The 24,878-nt window shown below is 39.8% G+C and overlaps 1 protein-coding gene across 1 annotated transcript in view; it reads left to right on the top strand.

Annotated features, from left to right (window-relative positions):
- LOC150077293 (lipase maturation factor 2-like) overlaps nt 1-24,878 on the top strand; it is a 378,351-nt gene that overhangs the window by 267,615 nt on the left and 85,858 nt on the right. Inside the window, exon 12 of the mRNA XM_090386704.1 lies at nt 23,993-24,117. Coding sequence (XP_090242830.1) covers nt 23,993-24,117 — 125 coding nt within the window. The remainder of the gene's footprint in view (nt 1-23,992; nt 24,118-24,878) is intronic.

Genomic DNA, 24,878 nt, shown 5'->3' with positions numbered 1-24,878 from the left:
TCACCTCGACCCCTGCTTACGTTGGTTCACACCTGGGGTGTCACCCACCATGTACTTGTGCATGGAGGTTATACCAAGGATCACTAACAGTCTCACCATCGTGAAGGTGCAAGCAGAGGATTTGGCTGTCACAGACCATCCGGACTTCACCAAAATTGGGTCCACTTGTCTTGAGTGTCACCCGAATATCAGTTCCATCAACGTTTTAAACTCCCAGGTAGCAAGTACAGCTTTTCCGGCATATCTGAGAGAATGTTTGTGACAACCTCAAGGACCTGACAAGACTTCAATTTATAGCTCAGCATGGTTTTGTTAAGGGAACGTCTTGCCTGACCAATTTGATTGGATACTATGATGTGGTCACAAAGCAACTGGATGCACGGAATAACTTTGATATCATATATTTGGATCTTAGAAAGGCTTTTGATACTCTTGCACATGGAAGACTGCCCAACAAATTGGAGCAGTGTGGCATTGGAGGCAAATTGCTGCTATGGATAAAGGAATGGTTGAGTGGGAGAAGACAGAGTGGTAATCAATGAGCACTGGTCATCGTGGACTCATGTTATTAGTTGTTTTCTCTATTTATTAATGATATTGATGATGGTATATCAAGCTTAATGTCCAAGTTTGCAGACAATACGAAGGTTGGCAGGGTTGTTAGGGACACTAATGACAGTACGATGCTGCAACAGGATCTAGAAAAGTTGAGCAGATGGGCCGAGAGGTGGCAAATGAAGTTTAACATTGACAAATGTAAAGTACTACATATGGGAAGCAATAACGCCAGAGTAACTTATCTACTCTGTGGTACTACCTGACAGTGTTAGAGAATGAAAAGGACCTGGAGGTAATTGTGCAGGCAGATATGAAGTTTTCTCAGCAGTGCAAGAGTAGCTCATCGTGTGTTGTCAAGAATATACAGGAATTTTTCTAGCAGAGATGAGGTGATTATCCCCTTGTATAAGGCAATGGTCAGGCCACACCTTGAGTACTGTATACAGGTCTGGAGGCCTCATTTTAAGAAGGATGTAGAGCTGTTGGAATGAGTACAGAGAAGGGCAACAAGATTAGTGAATGGAACGAAGGGTTGCTTTTACAAAGAAAGGCTTAAGTTTTGCAGATTACAGTGTTTGGAGACTAAGAACCTGTGAGGTGATCTGATTGAGGTGTATGAAGCCTTGAATGGTTTGAGCATGCTCAATGCTGACGGGATTCTTCATCTTGCTCAGAATAATCATCTGAGAGGTCATAAATTTAAATTAAGGGAAGACAGTTTAGGATAGATGTGTGGCTGGTTGTTGGTTGGTGTGGGCTACCTAGGAGCAGGATTGCGGGCACTCACTGGTATTGCACTACCATACAGTGGGTATGAGGTATGTTCATGTCAGATGGCACTTCGGATTTCTCCCATCTCTGCGTGTGCTCACTGTATCGAGGACAGTACACTGTCAAGCCAGACTTGAAAGCGTGCAGGCCATGTCTGTGCAGACGTTGCCCATACCTAGCACTAACTCCAGTGGGTGTAAAGTGTGTTATTGTCGTACGGCACAATGGGTTTCCCATCTCCACGTTGCTTTCATTGTGGGTGAACCAGTTCACTAGGAAATGCCAGAGATTTAAAAGTGTGAGGAACTGGTTCATGTGTAATGTCATGTATCATTGTTCATCTGATCATTTAGCTGCTAGATCCCTGCTGAGACCCAATGTTGCCCCACTTACACCCTGTGGAGGCAGACCAGGAACCCAGTAGACTCAGGTTTACTCTGGCAGGTCCTGCCGCTTACTTTCCTGAGATTTCTGCAGCTAGGACCTAAAAAAAAAAATATATATATATAAAATAAAAAAATCCATAAGGTTAGGTTAGTGACGATGCATACACATGTCCAATTACATACACATATGCGTTGGTGTGGGGGTATGATCGCTAAGGTTGTTATGCCAAATTATGGGCTCAAAGGATTTTTGGCATGTTAATTTTTGTTGTGTGGGGCTTTCATTAGTGTAAAGAGAGGTGGGGGAGACAGAAGACTGGGGGATGAGAGACAGAAATATGGGACCAATAGGATAGGTAGTCCCAGTTTTCAGTGAGGCATGCCCATGCCCCACGAGAGTAGAAGATGTAGGGTGGCAAGGAGGGGAGGGAACAAAGGTCATCCCCTCCCCAAGGATGTGGGAATAAAAGGTGAAGGGGGCTAGGGTGCCCTCTTCAGTCTGTTGGCAGTTATGCTGCTTTGTGTCTTCTCTGTTTTCAGTGTCACTCATGGGGTAATCCCCGTCCTAACGTCTCTTCCAGTTGTCAGTGTTCCACTTGGTTGAGTCTGGTGTCCTGCGCATTTAGATTTTCTGTTTCATCTGGTAATATTTCTTGTCAGTCTCTGCGTTGATTGCTGTAGATTGCAATTAGCATTTTCCTCCTCGTGAATAGATCCTGCACGAAGAGGGAGAGAGCATCCTGTATTCTTCCTGAGTCCAGGAAGTGAGACTCCAATCCCTTTGGAAAGTATCTGATTCTTGTTATGAGAATCCCTCTGAGGTTCTCATATTGTGGACATTCATAAGCTATGTGGCTCCAGCTTTTGCTCTCCCCGCATGTATAGTTGGGATCGTTGGTGAGGCCCAGCCCGAAAAGCTTTTCATTGTAGGGGCCATGTCCTGTTAACAGTGTTGTTGTGTAGTACCCTGGGAAGTACCACACCGGTTGTTTTGGATATATCTTGCGGATGTCCGGTAGAAATTTTTTTGTCACTTCTCCCTTGGTGGTCTCAGTCCATCTTCTCTGCCAAAGGTTTAGGAGGTGGGTCTGTAACCTGACTTTTTCATTCTTTAGGCTGTTTGACGGGTCAGTCGTGTAGCCCTGGTGGGTGGCAGCCACTCCCCTGGACAGCAGGAACATCAACCCTGCCTGGATAACCTCTAGATCCATGGGGAGCACTCCGGCAAGCACCTGCAGTTCTGGGGTGCTTACTGTGCTGCAAGCTCATGTTGTTGTGAGTAATATGATCGTTTCAAGTGTTCTTCTGTTCACAACCAGTGCCGCTTTGGGAAACCACACCGCTGCTGGATAGGTGATTGCTGGTAGGAAAGTTGTTTTGTAGTATATTGACAGGGTTCTCTTTTTGAGACCCCAGTCCTTTGTGATCCTGGCTACCATCCCAGAGTAGCCCTTGATTTTTCTCCGGATGTGTTTCAGGGGCTGCTGGGGGCTTACATCTGGTGAGTATGGGCTTAGCACACCCAGGGTTCTTAGTTAAATATCATCATTCTTCTCTTCTTGGTGATTTCCTTCTACTTCTCTCTCTCTCTCTCTCTGTCTCTCTCTCTCTCTCTCTCTGTCTCTCTCTCTCTCTCTCTCTCTCTCTCTCTCTCTCTGTCTGTGTCTGTGTGTGTGTAACTTGGAAATTTTTTTTTTTTTTTAAACTGGTGCAGCATAAGCCTCAGGCTTCCTTGCACTATATGGCTAGTAATAATAATAATAATATCCAGGACTACGCCTAAGTACTTTAGCTTGCTCGTGAATTTTATGGTGAAATTTTCAGTTTAGATTTGATGGGGCTGCTGCAATTGTAGTTTCCCTTTGAGGAGGATTGATTAGGTCTTTTCTGGTGAAATTCTTAATTGGTTTTTGGAAGCCCATTGTTGTAGCTGCTGTGTGGGATTTAGTGCTTATTTGCATATCACAGATGATAATAGACCCAGGCCTGGATCCTAGTGTCAGAGCTGGGCACCGGGCAGTGCCTGCTCCCTGGTGGAAAAGTGGCATGGCAGGAAACAGAACACACATTAACATCTCACACCCAAACATTTACACTTTTCCCGGCCCACTATACAGAGTTCCTGTACCAACACAGAGGACAAGGTGGAGATGGGCTTTTACCCTAGGAGCCACCCAGAAATGCAAATACACACGCACACACATACAGATTTTTCCACGTGATAATGTATGTTTAAAATTGTATATAAATTAATGTATAAATCTTGAAAGTGTACATAAAATTGTGTTTGTAAATAAATAAATGAATGAATGTTGATATAGTATTTAGGATTAACTGTTTTGGATACTTCCTGTCTATGAACGTTTGTTAAATATTGTAATTCAATTGCTAGATCTTGAGAATGGCTGTATTTTACTGCATTATGTATTTGATTGTATCACACAGATTTCTTTGTATTATAAGGGATGATGGGAATTAAAATGTAGGAATTTTTCTGTATGTGTCTTTTTCCTATTAATTTCAAGTCTGTCCTCGTTCTTATATACAGGGTGTTTCAAAAATGGTCAATAATTTAAAGGTGAAAAGTACAAACTAAAATAAGCAAAAAAGTCCCAGTGAACATCGGGCCGCAAATGAACCACATTTTCTGTCAAGATCTGCCACTGACTATGCAAGCACTAGTTTAGCAAAAAGCTGTGAATCCTTTTCTAAGGGTGGTTTTATTAAACATAAGATAATACATTTTCAATTTTTGGTTTCAACACCACAGGATTTTACAGATGTTATGTTACAGGATGTTCTTTCTAACACCCTTTTCTCAACATTAGGTATTATGCTTCTGGGCCTACCTGCTCGTAATCCATGTGCAAAGAGCCCATGTTCTCTAAGGCATTGATGTACCCTGATGAATGTGCACCTGTTAGGGTTTCGGGAAATGCTTCTTGGTATAAACGTGCAAGGTGCCTCCGTAGCCAGGTGGGCAGGAGCAACAGTGAATAGCGCATCTTCTTGATTAGACCGGAGTTCTAGCCGTGACCACCAAATACAGAGGATGTGGAAAGGTCAGGGAATGACCACCACATATTCCCGAAGCAATATGGCCTTAGTTGCTAATGCTCCTAAAAACCAAATAACAACAACCATCCAGCAGTGGGTTGATAATGGCTGCAGTTTACCTTTTTTTATCTCTACTGGGTAAAGTTCATGTATATCATTAACAGAACCCCTTGAGATGTAACTATATAAACTTATCAGATTGTAAGTTACTCCCCATTAGCATTAGTAGAGGCAGTTGATGCAAGAAAGCAAGCTTATGCAGCATCAGCCAAAAAAAAAAAAAAAAAAAAAAAATCCACTTCACCCCTCTGTTCGTTCCAAATACCTGTCCAGCTGAGCCTTAAACTTATTTAGGCTATCAACTTCCACGACAAGGGATGGAAGTCTGTTCCACCAACCAACCACCCGCTGGCTAAAGGCAAATTTCCGCACGTCTATCCTACATCTGACTTTCCTCAATTTGAATTTATGCCCTCTCAGGTGATTATTCTGAGCAAGAGGAAGAATCCCATCGGCATTGAGCATGCTCAAACCATTCAAGGCTTTATACACCTCTAGCAGATCACCTCGCTGGTGATTGTCTCCAGACACTGTAATTTGCAAAACTTAAGCCTTTCTTCGTAAGAGCACCACTTTGTTCCATTAACTAATCTTGTTGCCCTTCTCTGTACTCGTTCCAGCAGCTCTACATCCTTCTTGAAATGAGGCCTCCAGACCTGTATACAATACTCTAGGTGTGGCCTAACCATTGCCTTATACAAGGGAATAATCACCTCCTTATCCCTGCTAGAAAAATTCCTATATATCATTGACAATACTGCATGAGCTACTCTTGCAGCCCGTCTGCAATGTCAGAGAACTTCATATCTGCCTGCACAACCACCCCCAATTCCCTTTCATTCTCTACCACTGTTAGTGTAGTACCACAGAGTTGATACGTTGCTCTGGGGTTGCTGTTTCCCATATGTAGTACTTTACATTTGTCAATGTTAAACTTCATTTGCCACCTCTCAGCCCATCTGCTCAACCTTTCCAGATCCTGTTGCAGCAGCATAGTGTCAGTAGTGTCCTTGACAATCCTGCCTACCTTTGTATTGTCTGCAAACTTGGACATTAAGCTTGATATACCCTCATCAATATCATTTATGAATACAGAAAACAATAATGGACCCAACACTGAGCCCTGAGGGACTCCACTAGTAACATTAGTCCACGACGAGCAGTGTCCATTGATTACCAATCTCTGTCTTCTTCTCCCCCTCAGCCAACCATTTATCCACAGCAGCAATTTGCCTCCAACGCCACACTGCTCCAATTTGTGCAGCAGTCTTCCATGTGCAACAGTATCAAAAGCCTTTCTAAGATCCAAGAATATAATATCAAAGTTATTCCCTGCATCCAGTTTCTTTGTGACTGCATCATAGTATCCAATCAAATTGGTCAGGCAAGACTTCCCCTTAACAAAACCATGCTGTGTCCGAGCTATAGCTGAAGTCTTGTCTAAATGATCCTGCAGTGCTTCTTTAACTAGTGCCTCCATTAATTTTCCTGGAACAGAAGTTAAACTCACAGGTCTATAATTACTTGTCAGCCTTTGATCCTCCTTTGTGAATTGGGGTAACATTTGCACATCTCCAGTCTGTGGGTACCTCCCCTGAGTCCAAGGAAGCTCTCATAATTATGGCTAAGGGTTTGCTTACTTCCTTTGCTGCCTCCTTTAATATAACTGGATAGATCCCATCCACCCCGGGTGCCTTTCTTGTGTTTATCTTCAACAATTTCTCCTCCACTTTACTCTCAGTTATTACAAGATTCTCTAGCTTACTGCTAGAGTTGAATACACCTCTGGCTTTCCCCTCGCTAAATAACTCCCTCCTCATGTGTGAATGTCGATGCAAAATATTCATTTAGTTTGTTAGCTACCTGAGCAGGATCATCAACAGTTGACCCATCGATATCAAGTGGACCAATCTGATTCATCCCCTTCCTTCTAGAGTTTAAAGTTTACATAAGTAAAGAACTCATTGCTGTTTTTCTTTGCATGCCTTGCCAAAGATGTCTCGTAATCTGCCTTCACCTGCCTAACCTCCTTTGTAACTTGGTTACAGATCAACTTATATCTATCATAAGCTTCTGTGTCATGTGTTAATTTGTATGTATCCCATTCATGTTTCTTCTCTGCCATATGCCTCATCAGTTCATCTGACATCCATTGAGGCCTAAGCCTTGAACAATATTTCTTAGTTGGTATGTAAAGCCTAGTAGCTTCCAAGATAAGTTCTTTGAATGCTTCCCATTTTGCATTTGCTGTTGGTAACATCATCAGTTGGTCCCACTGTTTTAGAATTTAAATACTGTCTCAGTCCATCATAGTCGCTTTTACGAAAGCAATAACCCTTCCCTTTTCCCCTAATGGTAGTTACCTCTTTGAGTAAATCCCACTTCAGCACACTGATCACTGCCAACTAGTGGTTCATTTATCTGCAGCTTCTTAATGAATGAAGAATCACTGCTGATAATCAAATCAAGAGTATTCTTTCCTCTAGTTGCCTCCTGAACATGCTGATTTAGAAAACAATCATCCAATAAATCCACAAAAGCCTTGCTAGTGTGTGAGTGACCAGCCCCCAAATTCCAGTCAATATCTGGGAAATTAAAATCTCCCATTATAAGACTCTGATTTACTGGCCCACTATATTTCCCTGTACAGTGTCTTATTATACTCAATTTTGATCTCCCAATGCTTATGTCACACCTACTCTCAATTTTGATCTCCCAATGCTTATGTCACACCAAACTGACTCGACACTGCACTGTCCAGCGATGTCCACTGGCTTCACTTCCTTGGATTTTATGTATTTCTTAACTAATAGCATAACCCCTCCTCCCTTCCTATCCAATCTATCCTTTCTGTAGACGTTGTACTCCCCAAATTCCAGTTCTGCATTCCTTATATATGTGTGACACCATGTCTCTGATATCCCAACAATATCTGCCTTTGTTTTGAGCAGTACCTCAAATTCATCAAATTTATTTACTAAACTCCTAGCATTGGTGTACACGTAACTATACAGCACTTATTTCTATTCTTAGCTTCCCTAACATAACCCATGTGTTTACTTGTACCGCAATGACTCCCAGCAGTCTCTGAAATATCCTGCATCTTGTTTTTCAGGCTTCTGCTCATTCCAATGGTAGCAGTGCAAGAATCTCTTTCACCTCTGCCAGTGGCTACTGTTAATCTATTCATCTTTGTCTCCCCCAAGCTAGCAGTTTTCCGACCCACCTAACACTGCCTCGATAGCATCAGCAAATATTCTTGCACCCTTTCTATTTAAGTGTATCCCATCCCTGTAGAAGCAATCTCTCCTGTTAACAAGTACAGTCCAGGCTGAAAAAAATTCTACCCCTTGAGCCTTGCACAATCTTTCCAGGGCCAAATTGATCGACAAGGCTCTCATCATATACTCCCTCCTATTGTGTCTGGGCAGAATTGCTGACACTTTCAAATTCAACCCTATTTCACAGCTTTTTTTTCAACAGTGACCTGTGCTTGTTAAGCAATTCTGCCGGTCTCCTACTCTTGATATTATTAGTGGCAACGTGTACAACTATATCACCTTTTGTGCCCTTAAAAGATTATATATCTGCTCTACAACATCATCAACCTTTGCCCCTGGCAGACATACCCTGGTCCTGTTCCACCTATCCTTTTTACAAAGCATGTTCCCCGTTTCCCTGACAATAGTCACCAACAACTACTAAATTCTTTTTCTTTATCTTTAAGCTTGAGCTTAACTATACCAAATTGGTACTTACCATGGAATTGCTTCTAAGCAGATGCAAGATTTTCATTTCCGAGTGTTAAACCTCAGCTACCATCAAAATATTTGATCTGTTTTGCTCAAGTAGCGTACCATAATTACTGTCATTAACTAGCCTGCCTATCTTTGTATCTTCAGTAATAAATATTGAAGTACAAAGGTAGACTTAATAAATATTATAAGCAAGGGGCCAAGAACTAAACCCTGTAGGACTCCACTCATAATATTGGTCCATGGAGAGCACTAGCATTTATAACTATTGTCTGCTATCACTTGGCCATCCATTTACCCATACTAGTAACTTGCCTATAATGACATGTTGCTTCAATTTAGATAAGTCATTCATGTGTATCAAAAGCTTCACTCAGATCTAATTAAATGACAGAGTTATTCCTTCAGTCCAGTTCTTGAATGACAACTTCATAGTAGCCAGTTAGATTAATCAGACATCTGCCCTTGACAGAGCCATGTGGCAATTTCCCCATGATTCTGCACTGGGCTGCCACTTCATTAGGTACACCCATGCAATGCACACAAATGGTTTGTTCCACAAAGTTGAAAGTCACATGACCACGGTTATGGATATAAATGCAGCAAAACAACCTTTCAAGTATCAGTTAAGTGTACAAACTGTAGCAAGAATGGGGAAGAGTGATCTAATGGACTTTGAACGTGGCATGGTAGTAGTTGCAAGACGTGCTGGACAAAGCATCTCTGAAACGGCAGTTTTCCTGAACTTTTCACACACCACAGTTTTGGGGGTTTACGGTGCAACGAACAGAAAACATCATCTCAATGCACTCCGTGGAAAAAAATCGCTTGTTGATGAGAGAGGTCAGAGGAGGATGGCTAGAATTGTGCAGCCAAACAGACTTGCCACAAAGTCACACATCATGTCAGAATACAACCTTGGTGCGCAGAACAAAATATCACAACGGACCACTAGTCGCACTTTGTCACAAATGGGCTTCAACAGCCGACGCCCACATCATGTACCTTTGTTATCAATGAAGAACAAGAGAGCATGCCTCCTGTGGGCACAGCTACACCAGCACTGGACTATTGAGGATTTGAAAACAGTTGCTTGGTCTGATGAGGCAAAGTTCCTGGTGCATCGTGTTGATGAAAGGCTCAGAATTTGACGAAAACAACATGAATCCATGGACCTGTCGTGTCTGACGACTACTGTGCAAGGTGGTGGGGTCAGTGTTATGGTGTGGGGAATGTTTTCTTGGTACACGTTGGGTCCATTGATACCCATAGATTCACGTCTGAATGCTACATCATTGCTGACCAAGTGCATCCGTTCATGTTGACAATTTATCCTCAGTCAGATGGTTACTTCCAGCAGGATAATGCATTGGTACACAAAACCCAAATCACTATGGAATGGTTCCAGGAAAAGGACAGTGACTTTTCTTTGCTGCAGTGGATCTCAATCCTATTGAACATCTTTGGGATGAGCTGGAAACAGCTGATTGCTCCAGGCATTAGCATTAGTAGAGGCACATGATGCAAGAAAGCAAGCTTATGCAGCATCAACCAAAAAAAAAAAAAAAAAAAACACTTCCACTTCACCCCTCAGTTTGTTCGAAATAGCTGTCCAGCTGAGCCTTAAATTTATTTAGGCTATCAACTTCCACAACAAAGGATGGAAGTCTGTTCCACCAACCATCTACCTGCTGGCTAAAGGCAAATTTCTGCACATCTATCCTACATCTGTCTTTCCTCAATCTGAATTTATGCCCTCTCAGGTGATTATTCTGAGCAAGAGGAAAAATCCCATCGGCATTGAGCATGCTCAAACCATTCAAGGCTTTATACACCTCTATCAGATCACCTCGCCTGTTCGAAATAGCTAATTTGCAAAATTTAAGCCTTTCTTCGCAAGAGCAACTCTTTGTTCCAGTTACTAATCTTGTTGCCCTTCTCTGTACTCGTTCCAGCAGCTCTATATCCTTCTTGAAATGGGGCCTTCAGACCTGTATACAGCACTCAAGGTGTGGCCTGACCATTGCTTTGTACAAGGGAATAATCACATCCTTATCCCTGCTAGAGAAATTCCTGTATATCATTGACAAGACACCATGAGCTACTCTTGCAGCCCGTCTGCACTGCTCAGAGAACTTTATATCTGCCTGCACAATTACCCCCAGGTTCTTTTCATTCTCTACCACTGTCAGTGTAGTACCACGGAGTTGATACGTAGCTTTGTGGTTGCTGTTTCCCATATGTAGTATTTTACATTTGTCAATGTTAAACTTCATTTGCCACCTCTCAGCCCATCTGCTCAACCTTTCCAGATCCTGTTGCAGCAGCAGCATAGTGTCCTTAACAACCCTGCCAACCTTTGTATCGTCTGCAAACTTGGACATTAAGATCGATATACCATCATCAATATTATTTATAAATACAGAAAACAATAATGGACCCAACGCTGAGTCCTGAGGGACTCCACTAATAACATTAGTCCACGATGAGCAGTGTCCATTGATTACCACTCTCTGTCTTCTCCCCCTCAACCACTCCTTTATCCATAGCAGCAATTTGCCTCCAATGCAACACTGCTCCAATTTTTTGCAGCAGTCTTCCATATGCAACAGTATCAAAAGGTTTTCTAAGATCCAAGTATATAATATCAAAGTGAATCCCTGCATCCAGTTCTTTTGTGACTGCATCATAGTATCCAATCAAATTGGTCAGGCAAGACTTTCCCTGTGTCTGAACTATAACTGAAGTCTTGTCAAGATGATCCTGCAGTGCTTCTTTAACCAGAGCCTCCATTAATTTTCCTGAACAGAAGTTAAACTAACAAGTCAATAATTACTTGTCGCCCTTTGATCCTTTGTGAATTGGGGTCATATTTGCACTTCTCCAGTCCATGGGTACCTCCCCTGAGTCCAAGGAAGCTCTCATAATTATGGCTAAGGGTTTGCTTACTTCCTTTGCTGCCTCCTTTAATATAACTGGATAGATCCATCCACTCCAGGTGCCTTTCTTATGTTTATTTTCAACAAATTTTCCCCCACTTTCCTCTCTGTTATTATAAAATCATCTAGCTCACTGCCAGAGTTTGACTCACCACTGGCATTCACCTCCCTGAATAACTCCTCCTGTGTGAATGTAGATAGAAAATACTCATTTAGTTTCTAAGCCACCTGAGCAGGATCATCAACAGTAGAACCATCAAGATCCAGTGGATCAATCTGATTCGTCCCTTTCCTTCTGCAGTTTACACTGGTAAAGAACACTTTGCTGTTTTTCTTTGCATCCTTTGACAAAGATTTCTCATAATCTGCCTTTGCCCGCCTAATCTCTTTTGTGAATTGGTTACAGACAAGCTTATATCTATCATAGGCTTCTGTGTCACATGTTAATTTGTATGTATCCCATGCATTTTTCTTCTCTGCCATATGTCTCATTAGTTCATCTGACATCCATTTAGGCCTAAACCTTGAACAATATTTCTTAGTTTGTATGTAAAGCCTAGTAGTTTCCAAGATAAGTTCTTTGAATGCTTCCCATTTTGAATTTGCTGTTGGTAACATCAGTTGGTCCCACCGTATAGAATTTAAATACTGTCTCAGACCATCGTAGTCACCTTTATGAAAGCAAAAACTCTTCTCTTTACCCCTGATGTTAGTTACCTCTCTGTGTAAATGCCATTTCAGCACACTGTGATCACTGCAACCTAGTGGTTCCTTTATCTGCAGATTCTTAATGCACGAAAAATCACTACTGATAATCAAATCAAGAGTATTACTCCCTCTAGTTGCCTCCTGAACATGCTGATGTAGAAAACAGTATGAGTGACCAACCCACAAATTCCAGTCAATATCTGGGAAATTAAAATCCCCCATTATAAGACTCTGATTTACTGGCCCATTCTATTTCCCTGTACAGTTTCTTATTATACTCATCAGAGTCATTAGGCCTATAGCACACTCCTACTCTCAATTTTGATCCCCCAATGCTTATGTCACACCAAACTGACTCGACACTGCACTGTCCAGCGATGCCGACTAGCTTCACTTCCTTGGATTTTATGTGTTTCTTAACTAATAGCATAACCCCTCCTCCCTTCCTATCCTGTCTATCCTTTATGTACACATTGTACTCCCCAAATTCAAGTTCTGCATTCCTTATATCTGTGTGACACCACGTGTCTGATATCCCAACAATATCTGCATTTGATGCTTTGAGGAATACCTCAAATTCCTCAAATTTATTTATCAAACTCCTAGCATTGGTGTACATGCAAGTATACATGCACCCGTTCCTATTCTTAGCTACCCTAACACAACCCATGTGTTTACTTGTACCGCAGTGACTCTCAACAGTCTCTGAAATATCCTGCATCTTGTTTTCCAGTCTTCTGCTCATTCCAATAGAAGCAGTGCAAGAATCACTTTCATCTCTGCCAGTGGCTACTGTTAATCTATTAGTCCTTGTATCCCCCAAGCTAGCAGTTTTCCGACCCACCTAACACTGCCTCGATAGCATCAGCAAATATTCTTGCACCCTTTCTATTTAAGTGTATCCCATACCTGTAGAAGCAGTCTCTCCTGTTAACAAGTACAGACCAGGCTGAAAAAAAATTCTACCCCTTGAGCCTTGCACAATCTTTCCAGGGCCAAATTGATCAACAAGGCTCTCATCATAAACTACCTCCTATTGTGTCTGGGCAGAATTGCAGACACTTTCAAATTGAACCCTAATTCACGGATTTTACACCTCCATTGAATCTCGAGGAACTGCTTGACTTAATCATGTCTGCGTGGTGCTCCATTCCTGCACAAAGTTTTCAACATCTTGTTCAATCCATGCTTAGATGAATTCAGGCTGTTTCGAAGCTTAAAGGAGGCTCAACACACTACTGGTTTTTTTTTTTTTTTTTTGATTTGGTAGTTGTTGGCGCATCGGCTTCTGTGGCCATATTGCACCTCCCAAGGTTTTTGCAGTACTTTGATCCAAGCCCGAAGCAGGAATCGAACCCGCAACCTTTGGGTTGCCAGGCAGATACTTTACCCACTCGGCTAGCCCGGTCGGCACACACTACTGGGTAGGAGTACCTAATAAAGTGGCAGCACAATGTATACCTGTACATGTAACCATGTATTACATGGTTACATGTACAGGTATAGAATTATGGGGAAATTATGTGTATAGACATATGTATATAACCTTAACTAAGGACTAACACTGGCACAGAAGTCAAACTTGACAGATCTCTGTAGTCGTTGATTTCCCCTTTTGAGCATCCTTTGTGTGTCTGTGTGTGTGTTCAATCTTTAATTAAGGACTTTGCTAATTGAATATATGCCTTCTGCTCCTGGTAACCTGATCATTTTTATTGTAATAACTTGCTTCTAGTTCCTTCCTGGTTATAACACAATAATTCATCTCTCAGTTAGATGAATTGGTACCCTTAACTTTAAAAACATTCTTGTATATGAATGTGGAAGCAAAATATGTACTCAGCTTGTCAGCAACCATTTCAGGATTGTAGATTCTTTCTTGCTACTGCTCCTTTTTGCTCTTAGCCAAGGACTTCTCGTAATCTTCCTTAGCTTGTCTAACCCCTCCCTCGAAGTGTCAAATTTGTTATTTTATAACAAAGTTACTACTTCGAGTAACTTTATTATAAAATAATGTATATACTCTGTGTACAGTTCGGGGCTGATAATTTATCACCAAACCACAAATGTTAATACCACTGCTTGTGTACCATTCTGGAAATCCTTGTGCATTAAAGGGAATCAATAAAGCCACCCTACCCGTGCATTTCTGTTCAAATCAGAGAGCGCAGATAATAATATTCCTCTTTGAGGATTGGTTTAAATGCTGCTCGATTCCAGAGGTTGAAAAATATTGTAAAGACAACCATTTTCCTTTCAAGATTTTGCTTCTATTAGATAATGCTCCTGGACATCCTACCCATCTAGATGATTTCGATTTGAATTTGATGAGAATCATATTTCTACCACCAAACATGACTTTACTCATCCAACCTGTGGATCAGGGTGTTATTTCAAATTTAAAAGCTTACTATTTATGCACAACATTTCCTCAGGCATTGCCTGCAATAGACAGTGAGGAAAATTTGATGTTAAAAGACTTTTGGAAATCTTACAATATTTACATCTTAAACATTAATAAGGCCTGGGCAGAAATTGCTAAAAGTTGTTTAAATAGCGCATGGAAGAAAATATGCCCATGGCATGTAAAAGGGTTTGAAAAAGACAAATCATATGAAGAAGTTACAGATAAGATTGTGAAGATTGCAGAGTTACTTCAGTTGGAGGTTGTTGCCAAAGATGTGGAGTTAGAGGAAGTAGAGAAGGAATAACGAAGAACTTATTGACTTGCAGGCAGCAATAGTGAAAGAAGAAAATGCTGACAAAGCTCAAGATGAACCAAATGAGGAGCCAAGACGCTTCGCCGCCAGAGAGAGAGAGAGAGAGAGGGGGGGGGGGGGGGGACAATGGCATTTTGTGAAATTTAATTGACAATGGCGAGGTTTGAGAAGATGAATCCTGACAACGAACGATTCTTAAAAGTTAACAGAGGGGTGAATGATATGCTTTCTTGCTACAAAGAAATCTATGATGAAAAGAATAAAGCCACTGTCCAGTCATCCATTAATACGTTCTTTCATAAGAACATATTAATGGGTGGCTGACCCCTTCTAAATCTCCACAGCCCTCAATCTCCGCAGCGGCATACTTATCAGCTGAAGACGTCGATTCCGGAAACGATGCTCGAGATGTAAACCTTACTGATGTTATGCCCGTCTCCTCTCTTTTTTTTTTTTTTTTTTTATTTATATATAATTCTTAAATTTTTTAAATTGCATGCTTTTTCGTAATTTTTCCTGCACGTGAAATAAAAAATTGAATAAATACAATAAATAATTCTATTCACATGTTCATCGAACATTTCTTTTTTGATTCAATCAATTCAGCGAGCACAATTGAGAGTGCTGCACAAGCATGGGGGAAATTCGGACTTACATAAAGACCTGCGGAACGTAACCCTTACATCAGGTAGTGGCTGTATAGTGTAGTTTGACTAGCAGCACAAGGAGTTCCCCCCAGTTCTGCAATATACAGAAAAGATAGACAGGAAATGGTGATGGGGTTATGCTATTATTTGAAAAGCACTTAAAATCTAAGGCTGTGCATTTGTATAGGGCCAGTGCACTTTTGAGCTAGTCTGGTGTGACATAACCACTGGGAAAACTAAAATGAGAGTTGAAATGTGTTATAGGCTTAATGACTGTGATGAGTGTAATAAATAACTAACAAATATATAGAGTGGGCCAGTAAATCAATGTCTTATGATGAGGGATTTTAAATTTCCCTATATTGACTGGAACTTGTGGGTTGGACACTCACACACTAGCAGGACTATTGTGAATTTATTGGGTGATTGTTTTCTACAGCAGCATTTTAGAGAGGCAACAAATGATAGCAGTAATCTTGAGATCATTATCAGCAGTGATTATTCATGCATTAAGAATATCCCCATCAAGGCTTAGTCCTAAATGGATGCCAGATGTATTGATGTGACTTGGCAGAGGTGAAGAATGTGTGGGAAACAGAAAATTTATTTATTTATATAAATTATCAGTTAATACAGAAGGCTACAGAGCCATAAGATATAAACTAGTCTGCAATCAGGTCACAAAGGTGGTTGGGCAAGTTAGGGCAGCTTGTGAGAAGTCTCTAGAAAATAATGCAAAGATAAATCGGAAAAGCTTCTTTACTTATTGTAATCAGGTGAAGGGATGAATCGCATTGGTCCACTAAATGTGAATTGTTTATCTGTCGATGATTCTGCTCAAATTGCTGACAATCTGCATGATTATTTTTTATCTACATTTTCACATGAGGAGTTCTTTTACTGTTATTACTATTATTAGCTATAGGGTGCAAGGAAGCCTGAGGCTTATGCTGCATCAGCCAAAAAAAAAATTCCCGAGTTACCCCTGAGAGAGAAAGAGAGAGAGAGAGAGAGAGAGAGAGGGGGGGGGAGATGATCACCTCCGGAACCTAGGTGTGCCAAGCCCATACTCACCAGATGTTGAGCCCCTGGGATTAAATTGTTAGGGGGAATGTCAGAAGTTCATCAAAATGTAACAGAGAGCTAAATGATTTTGTGATAACTGAGAGAAATTGTAGAAGTTTAATGTTTACATTATGGAAAGCAGCAAAGGAGTAAGCAAAACTTTAGTAATAAACGTTTTCTGATGTCTTTTAGTAAACTCCTAATTATGGGACCATCCTTTGCATATAGGGCAGGTCCCAATGAACTGGGTTGATAAATCATTCTGATTTACCACCCCAGTTCAAACATACCAAATGTGTGGTACTATACTCAGGCTAGTGGAGATGTGCAAATTGGTCCCCAATTTACAAGGGGAGGTGGGTCAAAGGGTGACATGATTAAATATAGATCCTGTTAGCTTGACTTCTGCTCCAAGGAAAATAATAGAATTACTGGTTAAAGAAGTAATGCAGGACTGGTTAAAGAAGTAATTCTAGATAGGAATGCATTTATACTGTAATCACAGCATGGATTTATTAAGAGATTGTCCCATCTGATAGAATACTTTGACACAGTGAAAAAGGATCTAGATGCAAAAAAATTATTTTGACATCATATACTTGCATTTTAGAAAAGCTTTTAATTTTGTTAACAGACAGTTGTTCTAAATGAACACTGCTATTCATGGACAGATGTTATTAATGGAATCTCCAGGGTTGAATACAGGGCCCATTGTTGTTTTCATGAAGGCATGTCAGGCCTAATGTCTAAGTTTGCAGATGATACAAAGGTTGGCAGGGTGGTTAATGACAGTAATTTGTTGCAATAACAAATATGCTACTGCAACAAATTAAATCTAGATAAATTAGGCAGATAGGCTGAGAAGTGGTAGTTTAAGCTTAACATTAACATTTGCAAGATACTTCATGTGGGTAGCAGTAATTCCAGAGTAACATACCAAATATTTGTTACCACACTTGTGCTTATGGAGAATGAAATATTTTGGGTTTTGGGCATAATTGTGCTGTCAGGTGTGAAGTTCTCTGACAGTGCAAATAGGCTGCTAGGACAGCCCATGGTTTTTTTTTTTTTTTTATTGATATACAGAATTTTGCTAGTATGGATAAGGAGGTGATTATTTCATTGTTTAATACAATGGTTATCCTCTGGAAGCCTCATTTATGGATCTGTTGGAGTAGGTTCAGAGAAGAGCAACAACATTAGTATGAGGAACAAAACAGTGCTATTGCCAAGAAAGGCATCAATTCTGTAAATTGCAATATATGACTACATACCTGCAAGATCTGATTGAAGTGTTCAAGGTGTTCAATGGATTAATAATAGCCCAATGACTATGGAATCCTTCTCCTTGCTCGGATTATGCACATGAAGGGGTATAAATTCAGGTTGAGGAAGAGTTGCAGGACTCATGTGTGGAAATTTGTCTTCAGCCAGCAGGTTTGTTTTTTTTTTTTTTTTTTTTTTTTTTTTTTTATGAAACCCCCAAACACGAGAAGTATTAAAACCTATAGTACTTGGTAGAGTGCTTGGGTTGGAGGTTGAGAAGACGAAAGAAGATATTTGTTGACATTAGACTTGAACTTCTGTAGACTGTAATTTTCAGGAAATACGTATGAAGGAAGGTTGTTCCAGAAAACGGAAGATGAATGAATAAACGAGGAAGATGAAAAGTTGGTTCTGTGAGTTTGAAGTTGGACAGTAAATGGATGTTGGCTGGTGGCAGCACATGTTCGGACTGTTTTGAAAGAGCAGGAATTATAGAAACCAATACAGAAGAACAGTGCCCATGGAAGTATCTGTAGAAAAGGCATGTAGCAGAAATAGTACATCTATGAGACAGCGAGTGGAGAGACTCTGTTAGAGAGGAATCATTAATTAACCTAACTGCCCTCTTCTGAATGGAATCTAGAAGCCTGAGAGAGGTTTTGGGGCCACCACCCCAGGTGTGGGAGCAATATTCCATGGTAGGGCAGATTTGCGAGAGTGAATAGCTGTTTGGAAGAAAAGTAACGCTGAGAGCAAAAGAGAAAACCAAGTTTTTTAGATGCAGAGGATGCAATATTTGTAATTTGCTTGTGCCAAGAGATAGATTAGAAGTCAGAGTAATCCCCCAAAAGAGATGTATCATTTTGCCTAGAAATTGGAGTGTCACCAAAGATAATCAGAAGAATCCTTTTTGCAAGATATAAGACAAGACTGAGTTTTAGAAGGATTGAAATCAACTAAGTTGTCTTTACCCTACTGGAGAATTATTCGATCGGTATTTAAGGAATTGGTAGCGAATATTCGAGAAGTTGATTGAGCTGGACAAGGTTTCTCAAAATGGAAAGTGGAATGCACAATGTGCTATTATTGGCAAAACTGTGGATAGAATTTCCAGTGAATAGAAGAAGGTCATTAACATACAAGAGGAAAAGAGTCGGGGAAAGAACTGAACCTTGAGAGACACCAGCATTAGTGGAAAAGTTAGACAGAGAGTGAATAGCTGTTTGGAAGAAAAGTAACGCTGAGAGCAAAAGAGAAAACCAAGTTTTTTAGATGCACAGGAAGCAATATTTGTAATGGGCAATAAATAATTTGCAATATTTGTAATCTACCATCACCCTCAGTAAGCGATCATAGAGAACTGGATAACCAATTACAAAAAACAGTTGGCAAACCATAAGATGGAAGCTTGTTTAGGAGACCTTTATGCCAAACACGATTGAAAGTCTTTGAGGTGTCAAGAGCAACTGCTTGTGTTTTCCCCCAACTTTTCCATTGAATTGGTCCATAAAAGGGTAACATAAACCAGAATATCACCAGTGGATCGACACTGACGGAATCCATACTGGCGATCATTGATCAGATGGAAGGTTTCTAGGTAGTTTAAGAGTTGGCAGTTAATTGATTTCTCCATTACTTTAGAAAGAGTAGAAGTAATTGCAATGGGACGATAAATGGATGGGAGGGATTTGTCACTCTTTTTAGGAACTGGCTGGATATGAGCAAATTTCCAAGCAGAAGGAAAAACACCTTTGGAATAAGAAAGTGAAAAAAGGTGGCAAAGAACAGGAGTAAGTTCAGGAGCACAGGTTTTGAGCACAAGTGTAAAAATACCATCTGGAGCCTTCTTAGCATCAAGGTTTGTCAAAATCCTTCTGACATCCTTTTGACAGAAAACCACAGGAGGCATTGAATGCAGTGTATTGGGAATGGTGGGAGGTGTTTTACCAAGATCATTGATACAGGAGTTGGAAGGAAAATGGGATACTAGCAGGTCAGCTTTATCCTTGGCTGAAGTGACAACAAAGCCATCTGGTTTTGAAAGAGGTGGGAGCAGAGAATGGCAAAAGTTGCGGCCAATACCTTTGGCAAGAGACCAGAATGTTCGGCTACCATTAGGGCAAGAAGCAAGTTTTCTACTGTTAGCCTGTTCAAAATCTAGTTGGGACTGATTAATAACTGCTTTACAATTGTTGCGAGCTTTGGGTAGGCAGAAAATGAATCTGAAGATTTGGAAACAAGCCAATTACGATATGGAAACGTTCTTCTCTTGAACAGCCTTAGCACATTTATTGGAAAACAAAGGTTTAGATAATCAACAAGATTTTAAAGTGGAGTGTGGAATAAAGGATTCCATTCCTTCAAGAATAATTTCACTGACACGATCTGAGTTAATGTTGACATCAGAAGTTTTGAAACAGTAATCCGATCAAGAAAAAGAAATCTCGTAGGTCATCATCCCATTTGCATTCTTGTAATGCCAGACAATCCGAGGTTGGGAATACCCATGAGATAAAAGCGCCATTGGAGAAGGGACGATCACCAAGTTGTTTTCTGAGGTGCCTAAAGGACCACTCACTTTGACTGTGTACTTAGAAGGGTTGTTTGTGAGAAAAAGATCAATCATGTTGGCTGCATGGTTAGAGTTGTCCAGTATTCTTGTAGGTAAATGAACAATCTGTGCAAGGTCATTAGTAATTGCAAAAGCCTCAGCATCTCGACCAGTTGTAGGTGTAACTAGAAAATTGAAGCCAGCTGGAGTTGTCAACATTAAAATCAAGGAAAATTACCTCACTGTTAGGAAAGTTGGAAAGAAAGTCAAGTTGCAAAGAGAGGAAGGCAAATAACTCCAAGTGATTAGTGGAGTTGGGAGAACGATACAGACAATGCCTGAATTTGACACAATGAGGTAGAACGATTTTAAGCCAGAGGAGATTCCAAATTAGCAAGTCTCTGACAGGGAATATTGGAACGGACATATGCACAGGTGAAAGGAATCAACTGAGATGAGCAGTGGTCGAATCAACCAATAACTGAAATTCTGTCAGAAAACGTACATGGGCTTTGGCAGACTGCAAGTGGAAATGAACATCGTTGAGATTAGAATTAAGACCATGTATAACTAGAAAGTGTTTGGAGGTTTAGATCTTTTCGCAGATAAGCTTACTCTATTAGTTTGACAATCCATGGTGTATTCGATAGTAAGAAAAAGTGGGGGGGGGGGGGAATATGCTGTATGAAGTAATGAAATTTTTGGATATGGCGTACACATGGTAAGAATATACCGAGATCCTTGACATAACGTGGCCTCGACAACTCTCCCCCGCATACACTACTTGGACTCCCTTCAGTCACTATCTGGCAGAGTAGAGGTAGCAAGATTATACACTAGCTGATCCGGAAGCCTCCTAAAGAGTTACCAATAGGTTCGGTCCAGTGTACTAACTAGCATCCGGCCTGCCAATACTGTTTTAGTGCTGTACCCTCGAAATGTAAGGAAGATTGAATCTCGCCGTGATGTTCATCATAACCTCAAAAGTTGCCAGTCATACAGCATGATGGAAGAGATGGGGAAGGGTTGACCGGAACTTAGCTCTGGAGACTAAACATGGATTCCACCACTTCAAGCCTCCAATAAGCAAAGTGGTGGTATTTCACTTTGACCGCTTGACTAGTCATCTACCACCTAGTATTGCCTGGTAACACAGAGAGGTGGCATTCCTCCATGTGTTGTGGGCGCCACACCTCGACCCCTGCTTACGTTGGTTCACACCTGGGTGGGTACCCACAGTGTACATGTGCATGGAGGTTATACCCAGGATTACTAACAGTCCCATCATCATGAAGGTGCAAGCAGAGGATTTGGCTGTCACAGACCGTCCAGACTTCGCCAAAATTGGGTCCACTTGACTTGAATGTCACCCGAATATTAGTTCCATCAGCGTTTTAGATTCCCTGGTAGCAAGTACAGTTTGTCTAGCATATCTGAGAGAATGTCTGTGACAACCTCAGGTTGATTGTTTGGAAAAAATAATTCCATGAGATGTTGTAGAAGTAAATACTTTGAATATATTTAAGGAAGAACGAGAGAAATATTAGGGTGATGAACAGATGTGACATGAAAAGTTGTTTTTTTGTTTTTCTTTTCTGGATGCAATATAAGCTTGCTTTCTTGCATCATTTGCCATTACTAAATACTGTCCTCTTCAGGTTTTACTTTTCTCTTAGAATATAAGAGAAGGTTATTATGGGAGTATTGAGTAAATACTTCAAGGAATTGCTAAGCAAATGAGCTGAAAATCTTTCTGAAGAAGAGGAGGAAAGTATTTGAGGAAAGAAATGTGGCAAATTTGGGATATTGCTGCTTTCAGGTAGACAACAAGTTTGTCATTTAGGTGCAAAATTTATCTGTTTTGATGCCTGTTTTTTTTTTTTTTTTTTTTTTTGTGCTTAACAATTGGATAATCTGTTATGGGGTCATAATATATTTTAATTTATTAATGCTTTAATGACAGTGCCAAAGTGATGGGAAATTACTATAATAGACCAAAAGTTAATTAAGCAGCAATGTATAGTTATAAATGGTTTTTGCTCTGAGTGAACTATATTAGCATTAGCATTAGTAGAGGCATATGATGCAAGAAAGCAAGCTTATTCAGCATCAGCCAAAAAAAAAAAAACACACCACTCCCATTTCACCCCTCCGTTCGCTCGAAATACCTGTCCAGTTGAGCCTTAAATTTGTTTAGGCTATCAACTTCAACAACAAGTGATGGAAGTCGGTTCCACCAACCAACCAACCACCCGCTGGCCAAAGGCAAATTTCCGCACATCTATCCGACATCCGTCCTTCCTCAATTTGAATTTATGCCCTCTGAGCTGATTATTCTGAGCAAGATGAAGAATCCCATTGAGCATGCTCAAACCATTCAAAGCCTTATACACCTCTATAGGCTATCTGGACTATATAACTGGACTTTACACAGGATTCAGTATTAAGTCCGTTATTGTTCTTGATATTTATTAATGACATTAGTTAAGGTATAACAAATTTTAATGTCACCTGCAGGTTCTCCTTACTAGTAAGGTAGAATCATTTACTGGATAAATTTAAGCTTCACTTATTGTTTTTGATATTTTTTTAATATCATTAGTGAAGGTATAACAAATTAATGTCAAGGTTTTATGATAACAGAGGTCGACCTAGTTAGAATGTATTACCCAAGATATGCTGCTTTCTGCAAAAACCTGGATAAATTTAGTAAATCTGAAAAATGGTGGTTAAAAGATGCTTGTAAATATGAGGTTCTATATTGCCTAATAGTAATCCTAGATCGTCTTATTTTAGGGAATTTATAAATTAAGATTAGTTGACAAAGACTTAGAAGCAATTTTATAGTCTAACATGTAAGTTCTAATCATTACAGACAAGTTGCCATTATAGCACAATTCATTTTAGCTAATGCAGAGGAATTTGCTAATAGATAGGACATTCTTGCATTTTATAAAGCAGTGAGTAGGCTGCATCTTAAGTATTGTATACAAGTTTGGAAACTTAATTTCAGGAAAGATGTCTGTTTGCTGGAAAATGTGCCAAGTTATTGACATAAAGAATCTCTCTCTTGAGAGAGAGAGAGAGAGAGAGAGAGAGAGAGAGAGAGAGAGAGAGAGAGAGAGAGAGAGAGAGAGAGATGCATAAAACCTGTCTCTAAAAGGTTTGAATGAAATTTCATAATGGAGATATGTTTTTCAAGTGACATAAAACAAGGTACATCAATTTAAATTAGGAAGGACAGTAATAGACTGGATGTAAGTTTTTTTTTTTTTTTTTTTTTTTTTTTTTTATGCCAGTTAAACTAGGTATTTCAGCAGGTAAAAAATTTGACTGTTGAAATACCTTGCGATTAATATTCCAGAACTAATTTTGTGTAAATTTATAGAAGGGTTTGTCAGATACCTGGATATAATCTTATATTATTTTGCTTTCACTAATAACATACAAGAAAGATCTCTTTAAAAAAAAATAATAATAATAATCTTGTATAATATTTTTCTTTGCAGAATGACTGGTGTTGGAGGCCGTCCAGAAATTGTAATAGAAGGAAGCAATTCACTGACCACTGGATGGAGAGAATACCATTTCCTTTATAAACCAGGAAATCAAGCCACTAGACCACCTTTCATAAGTAACATTTGTTTCAGATGTTCATATATAGAAATAGTACTAGAAGAATATTTTCATCTGGCTTTTCTTTTTTTTTTTTTTTTTTTTCCATAATTTTTTTAATCAGAAGAATCAGCTACTAATGTTTACTTATGTACAAAAAGAAGTGAAATTATTACAATTATTCATTTAACAAGAATATTATCATTAACTATTTTTAGGAGTCACGTTTGCTCTTACATTGACAAATTGCCTGTGGAATCTGTCAAATCATAGTAAAAGAATTGGCAAAAGAGGTACACAAACCTCTAGTTATTTTAATCAGAGAATTTCAAGTAAAGTTTATAGATTGGATATGTATAAACACCTCTGTTATTCACAGAGTCTCAAAAGGGGGAAAAGAGTAATTACAGTTATATAAGTTTGATTTCTGTGCCAAAGATTATGGTGGAGTTACGATGAAAAACAGGATCATTTGGAAAGAAGTGGAATTACAAAGGGATCACATGACTTTGTTAAACAGAAGTTGTCTGGCTAATCCAACTATTATGAGGTTATGTCTTAAAAATTAAATGCAAAGTTATTTTCATATCATTTACTTAAATTTTAGTAAAGCTTTTGATATACCACATGAACTATTGCTGTATAAATTGGAATAGTGTGGCATGAGGAGTAAGGTGCTACTAGCATTACTATAGTATTGCCATCATTATATAAGGAAGCAAAACTTATATAGCACTGGCAAAAAAAAAAAAAAATTTACCCACATTACATGCCCGTTCC

Source organism: Mastigoproctus giganteus, chromosome 12 (assembly GCF_048544385.1).
Source record: "Mastigoproctus giganteus isolate SK-2022 chromosome 12, ASM4854438v1, whole genome shotgun sequence".
Lineage (NCBI taxonomy): Eukaryota > Metazoa > Arthropoda > Arachnida > Uropygi > Thelyphonidae > Mastigoproctus > Mastigoproctus giganteus.
Note: the sequence above shows the minus strand (reverse complement) of the source record. Positions and strands in the feature narration are given on the sequence as shown.